Genomic DNA, 11,429 nt, shown 5'->3' with positions numbered 1-11,429 from the left:
CAAGCAAACACACCTCTTCGCACTTCCCCCTGGGAAACTGAACTAGAATCTAATACCTAAAAGCACAAATCACGGAGCGGGGAGGTTTGTTCACATTAAGCAAATAGTTCACCTATTCATAGTTTATTACTTCACAAATTGACCCATCGATGTGTGTTTGTGTGTGTCTTTAAAAGCAAAACATTTCGCTTTGTACACCAATCAGCATAATAAAATAACATAAAAAGGAAAGTATTAGTGAAAAATAGATAAACAAATGGCAAATAAAACTCTCTCTCTCGCGCGCGCGCGCGTTTCTAACGATGAGTATTTGTGTGCACTAGTAGTTTGCATGTGGTGCATTTTTATTTCTACGCCTAACTAAGGTGTGCTTCCGCCTAACACGCACTTGCTCGCTTCCTTCCCCCTACTGTCCTACTTCATAGTTTTTTTTTGTTGCACGATATTTTATGTTTAACGTTGTATCATTTCACATAGATTAATATTTAGAAGGGCGAAACAGAAAACTGGAAAAGATCCGCGGTGGTAAATAATACTTTCGGAAAACATTTCGCTTTGTCAATTCAAACTAACCTAATCTGTCTGCAAGAAAATATCTGTAAATTGTAACTGATTTCGGTTTCGTTTGAACGTCGGTATTTGTTTTCATCTTGGGAAGGGGGGTTCTTTTTGTTGACTAACATAAAACAAATCTCCTTACAGATAGTAATAATGTTTCAGCCTCGGTTATTGTTTCACAGTAAATATATCATTGGTTCAATAATGATCTGTATGTGTGAGTAGCAGACAGAGTTTGTCTACCTGTAAAAAAAATAAAACTGAATTGTTATAAGTTTCAAGTTTCAGCAGCGGAGGGTTTAGTTTCGGTGTTGTTTTTTTACTATCTCTTCGTGGTTTGCCTCTAACGGTTTCGAAAGAAGGTTATTTTCAGAGTTGTACAACATAATTTGTTTTTTTTATGTTGTTCTTTTTTCTTCTAAATGTATCCATAATCAGCGCTTGGACATGTTTGTTTACACATTGATACGAGTATGTTTCTTTTTTTTAAATATTGTATGTGGTTGTATCAATGGGTATGTGTATATGAGTAGTTTGCTGTTTTTCGTTTCGTTTTGTTTCCTCGAATCGATTCCCTTTCGTCGCATTTTGATGCCGCCTCTCTTTTCCCTAGTAGTGTAATGCAATTGATTGGTGTTTAGCGTATTTACGATTCTGTTCAGGAATATCTTTTCCCCTGGCTTCGTGAACAGCCAAGCGGCTAATGAGTGTGCGTGTGTGCATGGCACGGAACAATGGGACGGTTCCCCCCACCTGAATACTGGGTAAGCCATCGATTTACCGTCACACCGTATCATGGTGGCTATTTATCAGTAGTGATGGTCGGAAATCAAAAATGCTCTGAACGGATTGTGCACCAACGCCTGCAATGGGGGGGGGGGGAGAACCACAACCAATACTGGGGTGTAGCTATCTTACTCGCATCAGACCATTACGAACGCCTCCTCGCCGCAGAACAGGAACGGATACTGATCGATCATCGTCTGCACGATGTCCTCCAAGTACGGGCGCATGGTTTCGAACCGCATCATGTCGGTAAACTCGATCGGCAGCAGGGTCGGCCACCAGCAGATGGCCAGATTTTTACTATCCATACTGTTGAGTTTCGAGTTTTCTGACACACTAAAAAGAAGAGGGAACCAGATGCTTTCGATTAATGAGGGGTTCAATGAGGCGCATGACTGTCAACCGTACCGTACGAAATGCTGAAAGATGTAGCTCAGTATGGCAAAGTTGTTCGGTGGCAGCTTGTTTAAGAGACCCCGCAAAGCTATCAACCGACAGCTGCGGTCCGTCTTAACCTCCATATTAAGGCTCGTGATTGACTGGAGCGGCCGGGAACCGGCTATTTCCTCCAGCTCGCTCATCATTTCTGCACTAAACAGTCCCTTCAGACGCTTCACGAAAAAGTCCTTCAGAGCGGTAGCGACCGCATTCACCGGTATATCAAGCTTCTCTATATCTACATCCGACTCTGAAAATGGAACAGTCGAAAATAATTAATACCGAAACGACGTCACAAAATAAATTACAGTAAATTAACTAACCTATTCGTAATGGGATGCAAAGATTAAAAGGGAAATTGGAAGGAAGCATAAAAAACAAAATCTATGAATCAATTAACGAAATATTCTCTTACCTTCGGCAAATTTCTGGTTTAACAAATCGACATGCGTTCGGTTACCCGGCACTCGGTAGATACCCTCCGAGTCGAGCCCTTCCTGCTCGATAAACTTAACACACTTTTCCACGAACAGTGGTACGAGCGGCACTTTGTCGGACTGCTTCAGGCTTGCCAATGATGACTGCTGCAGGGCAGCGGCAGCAGCAGCGGCCGCCGCCGCACCATTATGCTTCGAGCTTTTGTTCGCATTTTTGCCACTTCCGCGCACATCTTTCGACTCTTTGCTGCTCTTGCTGCTGGTGTCGATCTCTTTGCCGAACCAATTTTTCTGCTTCGTAATCAACTTTTCACGGTCGCCTCCTTTCGGCAGCACACCAAACTGTGGAGCAAAACGAACATGAGCGGTTAGAGTTTTTAAACTTGCATCATTACCGAGGGATTGAAAACTCACTATCGGGGAGTTATCGCGCGGCGAGGATATATCAACACTCGACTCATCCTGTTCCTGTGTGGGTTTATCCTGCTTTTCGAGCCCGCTGCCCAGATCGTTCTTTAGCTTCTGGTACATGATCGGCATACCGCCGAGTGGACCGCCACTGGTACCGACACTGCCCATCATATCGCCGGCGGATGAACCGAACGGACCGAGTGGAATTTTCGGCGGCTGTACTGGTATGGCCGTGCGCTTTTTGCGATGCCGTTTATGAGGTTGCGTTTTACGGTTTATCTTCGAGTAGCCATCGTTGGATCGTTTTCGTTCTAGCGAACTGGAATCACTCTCTGAGTCGGAGTTTTCTTGTATGTTGAAAACTGAAATAATGCAACGTGAGAGATTTGATTAACGTTAAAAACATACAATAATCACGCTTTCCGCAAGCTTTATAAACCCACGATTAGTAGCCTCAATGATTTTATCTTCAATAATATCCTACCTACATTAACCTACAAAATCGTTCCTATCTGGTTAGAAATGTTGTTTTGCTATACTGATTGTTACATACGATCAATTGTATTCCAGACTCTTCCATATTTAGAGGCTTAATTCTTCATTTACTTTTAAGATTCTCTGATATTAATTTGCTTTCCTGTTTGTTTTAATATCTTGTTATCCGTTTCGTTTTATCAGAACTGTTGGCTGCGAATGCTATTCTACTCTATTCCTTAAATCAGTTAGCTTTTAATAAGCTTTCTTTAAAGAACCTATGTTTATCATCGTGAAATTGTTAACTTCTTTGATATCCTCATTGCTTTTCCTTGTAAAGTTGCTTTCTGGAACATAGCTTAAAAGTAAAACTAACAAGATAAAACCTTTAAACCGTTCAACTTACTCTGCTCCTTTTCTCTTCTCTGTCGCAGTTTCGTTTTGTGCGTACCCATATCGGAACCGCCCGAACTGTCCGCACCCCGCACGCCAAGCTGGTTGCCGCCGGGACCGCCCGAAAAGGTGGTAAATAATTGACTCGCCACATTGTTGACTGCGTCGCTGAACGCATCATTAATCTGCTCGTAACCGGCCTCGTCCTCGTATTCCTCGCTGTCGTCTTCCGGTGCGGCCAGCGGCGCATGCTCAAGCTGGGCCTGTTGCTGTTGCAGCAACTTTTTTGCCTTCTTCTTTTCCTTCTCCGTCATCGGTACGCTCAGGCCGGAGTTGCCGGTTGATGCACCGCTATCGCCGCCGCCACCACCGGCCCCACCACCAATGTTCATCCGTGCGATCGCTTCGTTAACGATAGCGAAACTCTTCAGGTTCAGTTTGCCGGGCTGCTTCAGCGTTTGACTAGGTCCTTTCGGGCGTATCTTTTTGGCGAACGAAGACTGATTCGGCCGGCGGCCTGTTGTGAAGGCGTGGTGTGCATTCATATTTTTCCAGATATCTTCACTTTGCTTGTTGTCCTGTTTCTGGATGAGAAAACCATCATCTATCCAGCCTGAAAGTGTTGAAAATGGAGAAAAAAGTTAAAGGGTTATACAAAATATAACATTCCTCCTTGAAGCATAAAAATACTAATGCATCTAATTGAACAAATCAAACAATTCTCACGTATCAAGCATTAAATCATACTATTTTACTATTTAAAACAAGACTTTTGTCAATGAATCAATTTAAAGCAGACAAAAAACTACTGATATTATAATGAAAGTTTAAACAAATATAATACATGTACAGCACAAGTCACAATACAAATACTTTACAACACACAACTAAAGTTTAATGTAATAAAAATACAACAACACAGCGTGCAAAAAAAGAAACACACAACATGATTTGACAGTTAACATATCAACCTGAATCGTAAGTGTTGATCGAGTCCTTGGATCCGCTGACGTCAGCTATTGTGTGCGAAAAGGTGGATATTGTATAATAAGTAAAAACATTTGTAATAATGGCGACCATCGGCATCAAAGTAGAGAGTGCAACTTAAGTTTGAAAATAATGCTCTCCCATTTACGACATTGGCACGCGTCTTCGTATGCAGTACTTCACTTTGCCGGTGTATACTTACAATTGATCTCCTCCAGGCTGGACTGTGACTGTGACACTGTGTCTGCCTTTAACTGTCGCAGTATGGAAGCTGGTATGAGCAGGTGGTCTGGCGGTGCCGGTTCGGGCGGTGTCGTCGGTGGCGGATATATCTGGAAGCCCTGATTGCTGCCACACTTGTCGAAATCGCTGCTGTCCTCGTAGTAGTACATGTTGTGCTGGTGCTGCTGCGGCTGTTGCTTCAGACTGTCGAGATCGTCCAGCGAGTTGATCGAACGGTTGTCGAACAACTGCTGCGATATCTTCTGGTGATGTTGCGCGTGTTGCTGCTGGTGGGATAACGTTTGCTGCTGTGGCTGTTGCGGTTGCGCATGGTGCGAGTGGTGCTGCTGTTGGCCACTCACCCCACGGTAGGTGGTGGCCGAACCGTTGATGAGGTAGCTTTCGTACCGGGGCGGTGGCTGCGGCACCTGCTGCTGATGGTGATGGTGCATCGAGTGTTCCATTGTGCCCTCGCCAGAATCGATCGTGAGCGGTTCCTCGAGATTGAACGCGTGCTCTATCTCCGGCTTCTTGTCCCACACTTCCTTCAGGAACGGTGCGAACGAGGCAAACTTGAACTGGCTCTCGTCGTCCGACCCGGTGGCAAAGTGGGCCCGCAGTTTGTCCGCAATAGTGTTGCCCTCGGTGATGAGCAGCTGCGAAAGTTCACTGTTGAAGAAAGCATTCACTCCACCCTGCTCGGATACGGCCACGATCTGCATCGGTAGGTTTGGAATGTTCAGCGAGAAGGCGCTCAGCGTCGACAGAGACGCTTTGCGTTTGCTCGAGTACAGCAGTATGAAGCCGTGTATCAGATCGTCCCGGAATGCGTTCGCCCCGTGGTAGGAGGAAAGGATCAGCTCCACGCGCCGTTTCGAATCACCGAGAAACATCTCGAAGATGATGTTACGCTCGCCGGCACTGATGCACGATTGCTCCAGCATCATCGAGCTGAGTATGTTCTCGATCGAGAACGGATCGCCGCAGAAGATGGACATAATGATGCGCAGGTCCGGCAGCTCGTGCAGTGCCAAACCATACTTGAGATCCTCGAACGGTATCGAATCGATCACACTGTTGAGCGTCGTATTGATAAACTTGGTTTGCTGCTGCGAGATGTAGAACTCATTCTCATCGATAAAGACGCAGTGCAGTTTCTCCGCCAGCGACTGACCGTCGGCCTGCAGCTGGTGCAGCGTGTTCTGGCTGTTCTTTTCGTCGCTCATGAACACGATGTGCAGATTGTTGACACTGTCCTTAAAGTCGAGATTGTCCTGAAGCAGCCGGTCGAGCACCTCGTACACGTACTGGAATGTTTGCCGGTTCGAGTAGCAGCAGATCAAACCCTTGCACTGCAGCTCGAACGAGAACGAATCGTTGTCGCGGTTGATAGTCTCGATGTTGAGCCCATACACCTGCCCGTCCACAATGTACTCGCCATTGTCGTTGCAGTTCTGGTGTATCTTATCGATGAAATCGTTCGCAATGTAATCTAACCCGATCACTATCAGGTTCAGCTGCAGTTGACCATCCTTCTGCGCGAAGCGCGGATTGGGGAGACTAAAAGAAAGGGAATAAAAGTTATGTTTCGTTTTGTTTGCAACTCCGCTGGTACCGTAGCGAATCTTACTTTTGGTTCGAGATCAATATTCGCTCGATTAGCGCATCCATACAGTTAGGAAATGCGGGACAGTGTTCCCGTATCGGGCAGTGCACGAACCCGAGATGCTGAAACAGCATCACCTTCCGGTCCTGGTCGAGCCGGTCGAGCAGCTTGTAGCGTAGATCCTCCTGCAGCACATCCGTTATCTCCTTGATGTCGTTCTGCGTGATCGTACCGGACGGTTCGATGTTTTTGAAGTGATAGAACAGATCGGCATGCTCCATCAGCAGCTCCTGGAAGTTGTGCTTGGCCGTTTCGACCAGCTCCCGCTGATGGTTGTCGTAGATTTGCTGACAGTCGTGCTCGGACAGCGCCTCGAAACATTCTCGGCCCATGAACAGTACGCGCACTTCCGACAGCTGTTTGCCCGGTGTGACGTAACCGGTTTCTTCTAAAAGCTTTTTGAACTGTTTTTTCCATCTGCGGGTGAAAAGAAGCGATAGGCTCGGTTAGTGATTGGGAGTTTTGGGGTCTTTGTAGCCGGTTACGGAAGCAGAATGCATTTGTAATGTTGATATTAGATTATTGCTTTCTTTATGTATCGCCTAAACCCTGAATCATTATGAAATTTTCTGTATGAAAATGTTATTAAATTGTTTTCTGCTATTTTTTTACGTATGAATACTAATTGCTATTGTTTCACTCGATTAATGTATAGTTACTAGTGTTAAAAATCTGCTCTAAGATCTTCTGTTACGATTTATATAAGGATAAATTTTCATAGTACCACAAAGGAAACAAAATGGCAATTTTGTTTAGTATTTATCAATAGCTTTTTAATGTATTGGAAGTTAGTGAGTAGTAAACGAAGATGAGAAAAAGAACTTGGATAAATCACCTCTTTGGCATCCTGTTGAAGGCACACATACACAAACGTACACACAGACACGCGCGCGCGCATACGTTTACGGTGCGTGTGTTCAGTTTTAACGTTCAAACCCACAATGCAAGCAAAGATAGAAATATACGAGAATAAAAAAAGAAGATTCAAATGCGTCAATCGTTTTGGGTTAAAAATGTCTTATCTATGCATAAATATTTGCTTGAGCAATGGAGGGTGGTAGGCATGAGAGGGGGCTTGTGTATTTGTGATGTGTGAAGAAGTAGTACATGAACATTTATCTATTTGCACCATAAGTTCCAATGCGTTCTAATGGTTTTGGGCGGGATAGTTTTATAGCGTTACGTGTTTACACTATTGGTTTGCTTTGTTAATTAGAAACTAGTGAAGTGCTTAATACATCTTTTGGGAAGAGTCTTTTATACGATTTTTCAGTCAGGAATCGACACTACGGAGACGAGTCTCAAAAGATTCATGAATCGTCAGAGATATTTGAGGGTTCATGGAACTTCGAAAATAGATATTCAGATTCATTCATTTAGATTAATGAATCAGAATCAAAATCACCCATTCATAGAAACGTGTCATGTATTATGATGCAAATGGACGAAATTATTGATTGTGCTATGACAACAGGGAGTAACTCATTATACGAGTAAATTTTATAACAAAAACAAATTTTGTATCGTTATCAAAAATTAGGCAAAGCTTAATTGTTCTATAAATTATGATAATAATAATTATCGTTAACATTTACATAGTAAAATCAGTGGTAAGAAGCAGAGTAAACTAATGAACACGATTGTAATCATTCTATCGAACGGTTGAATTTTGCAAACTAGATTGTAAATAAATTGAGCTAACGTAAATTACAATAAATTAAATTTTGCATAAAAATGAGTTAGTCTGTGAAGAATGAATTGTATGTATTAATTTACAGGTGATAGCAATATTGTACGAACTGATCGTGTGTACAAAAACGAAAACCGAATGTAAAACTCAACGTCATACCACACATATACTCGATGGGGAATAGAACTGGCACACTTACTCTAATCGCTTCTGCTCTTGTTGCAGTGCATTCATGTGATTCTTGAAGACGGTTTCCGCATCAGGCGTATCCAGTATATCGAACGGTATCCGTTTCTCATCCTCCATATCACTCATATCGCTCAGCTCTGCCCAGCTGCCACCGCGTTCGACCGCGTCGAAAAAGTACTGCTCGTAGTCGATATGGTCGTGAAAGTAGTTCCGTATCGATGCCCAATCGTTAAAGCTATCCAGCTCCATGTTGATGCTGTTAATGTCCGGCAACATCTCCTGCAGCACGCACGCGAACAAGTCCATGTAGCTTTGCAGCTTCTTCGACTGGTAGTCTTCGCGCAACTTTTTAATGTGCCGCCGGAAGATGCGCTGGCCCGCCTCCTGCCCGAACAGCTCGAGAAAGTCGATCCATTCCGGATGGTTGGAAAGCTTCTTCGACGAGCTGCTCCAGATCGACCGATGGTCCGTGATCTGGGTGCGTATCAGGCGCGTCACGTACTCGGTGCTGGCGTTGAGCAGATCGTTCCGCTGCTTGGCTGCCTCCGTGTACGACGGTACCTTGGACCGTTGCTTTGCCTTGTCGATCATCTGCGCGAGCACTACGAACGCTAGGTCGATGTTGATACTTTCGTGCGCGGACGTTTCGATCAGGAGTATCTGGCCCTTATACTCCTTGCGCGAGCATATCTTTTCCGCCTCCCGCACGTACAGCTCGTTAGCGTCATCATTCTTCGTGGTAACCAGCACGACCGGTTTCTTCACCTTCAGCACGTTGTTGATGATCTGCGTCACAAACTCGACCTGCTTCTCAACCGTCCGGTTCGGGACGACGCTCACATCGAACACGCACACGAACCCATCCACTAGGAAGCGACCCTCCGGTAGCACTATCTCCTCGTACTCGTGCTCGATGCCGAGCTGATTTTTGCAGATGTACTTAAGCTTCTCCTGTGACGACATGCGGATCGCGGCACACCGCTTTATGTACGGTTCCATCTTGCCGACCTTGAATGGTTGAAATGTGGCATCGTCTACGAACTCCGTCTGCTCGATCACGCTAAAGTTATAGTCGACACCTTCCTCGGACGTTTTGCGTACCTCGCCCCAGTACAGGAAATGGTCATTGTTCACCACCCGTCCGCTAAAGTCGGACTGCAGGGGCACGAAATGGAGATGAGGGGAATAAAAAGGAAAACATATTAAATAGGGCACGCGTATAACCACACACGACAAGAAGTGACTCACCTGACTCAGCACCGAGATGTGATCGATCGCGTAGTCGTCTGTCTTAGGGCGCACGAAACGATTGCACAGGCAGGATTTACCGACGCCCAGCTGACCTTTATCCTTCTCAACACCGGACAGACCCACGACCGACACATTGATTTGTTTCATCTTGTCGCTTTTGCGAATGTGACGGTGTCGTGATGAAATTCCGGTTGGTTCGCGTTTTGAGATCGAACGCCCTGTTTAAACCTGGTGCTCAGTGCTTAGCAGCTCCACCGGCAACACCATTGGGTGGGTGGGTGATTGCGAATGCGCAAAATCCGAACCTCCACACAACACGATGCACACAACACGGTGTTGTGATCGAATTGACTATCGAGTGACTATCGTTGGATTAAACACTTGCCATACAATGCATTAGAAGATATTGAGATGTATGTTTTTAGATTCTTTTTGTTTCGTTTCACTGTCACATCAGTGTCTCTTCCCAGGCGAGCGGAGAAGATTTAATAACGATCTAAAACAAAGCACAAACAAAGAAATAACAAAATTAGAAACGATTATTATTTTTGCACATTCATAGGATTCGTTTTTGCCTAATGCATAGCAAAGCTGTTCGAAGAAAATTGTCTTAACAGTTAAATAATATAAAGGTGCCTATTCATGTACTGAAACGATGACAACACACAAGCTGCATCTATCGTCAAACGTATAATGAATTCATTATTAATGCAAGCAAGGTATGACGCTGTTATTATCAATCCAGCGTGCAACAAAAAAAAACCCCTTACGTCGAACATCATGCTGGAGAAGGGGTGATTTCTTTGTATTAAATTGCAGCGCAAATATGTCACATTGAACGTTAGTTGTGTTTGGTTTTTGCTTTCTGAAAGAAAAAGGGATGCTCACGCCAAACAAGAAAAGCGCACTGTATCAAAACATGTAACGAATTTAATTACGCCTTTATGAGTGAACCAGAGGTTCAGATTACCAGTAATCCTATTTGGTGCACACTTTGCCGAGTAATAAACAAACCAAATAGGGTGGGTCAACACCTACACTCTAGCGGGTTTTCTTTTTTATTATATCTAATCGAAATATATATAAAAAAAGCCATTGATAGCGACAAACGCGCGCGTGCTGGAATGCTTTGTAAATTGGTACACAATATGGTTAATAGTTTGGCGAAAGAAGGAAGGGATAAAAGAACCACATGTGACATCAACACAACTTGCGGCGGCGAGATGATGAAGATTTCACCATACAGAAACGCACACACGCGAGAGGTAATGGTGCGTGAATGTGATGACTTCATCTGAACAACTTCTGAAGGACGTCACACTACCCAACCCAACGAAATCATACTCCGGGCAGGTGGCGAGAAGTATTTCAAACGGTTCGCGGTACGATATATTCGCAAGAGCAGTTTTTGGTCGCGCATTGATGCAAAATGTATATACCTTTTTAATTTTCAAACAAAACAGATCTAGTTTGTTTTTTTTTTGTAAATTTGGTTGAATCTGTTTCAGATTCATGAATCTTCATCCGCGAAGAATTTTTGAGGATTCACAAATTATTTGAAAGCCGAGCATGATTCCTCACGCAAGATTCATATGATGGCCGCTTTACAAAAGATTAACTAAGTACAACAACAGTTGTTTTTTTGGTTGCAAACCTACCTGTACCAATTAGCAGTGCGTTCCCATCCTTCATATCCGCAATCTGGAGGTTTGATAGCAGATAACACGAAGACAAGGATCTGTCCAAGACAACCCTGGAGGGTGCCCTGGATATGGCTTTGCCCTGTATGACCTATCGAACCGACAGGATGTAACTGGAAGCGGTGCGGCAACCGAGTCGGATGTGGATGGTTGCTTCAGACGGGTTGGCGATATTGACAATGCACATTTTTACATGGTCCGTCGTTATTCGTTTTGATCGATTTGAT

General features: G+C 44.2%; 1 protein-coding gene across 1 annotated transcript; it reads right to left on the bottom strand.

The window, feature by feature from the left end:
* Window positions 1-1,481: 1,481 nt before the first annotated feature.
* Window positions 1,482-9,649, bottom strand: LOC128715438 (rho GTPase-activating protein 190). The gene is made up of 11 exons (XM_053810710.1): window positions 9,500-9,649; window positions 8,262-9,406; window positions 7,208-7,219; window positions 6,337-6,789; window positions 4,687-6,266; window positions 4,469-4,513; window positions 3,511-4,110; window positions 2,634-2,992; window positions 2,198-2,561; window positions 1,753-2,032; window positions 1,482-1,680 (listed from the first exon to the last, which is right to left on the bottom strand). Exons 1-11 carry the CDS (start codon window positions 9,647-9,649, stop codon window positions 1,482-1,484), a joined length of 5,187 nt encoding a protein of 1,728 aa, XP_053666685.1.
* Between the last annotated feature and the right edge of the window lie 1,780 nt (window positions 9,650-11,429).

This window comes from Anopheles marshallii, chromosome X, assembly GCF_943734725.1.
Source record: "Anopheles marshallii chromosome X, idAnoMarsDA_429_01, whole genome shotgun sequence".
Lineage (NCBI taxonomy): Eukaryota > Metazoa > Arthropoda > Insecta > Diptera > Culicidae > Anopheles > Anopheles marshallii.
Note: the sequence above shows the minus strand (reverse complement) of the source record. Positions and strands in the feature narration are given on the sequence as shown.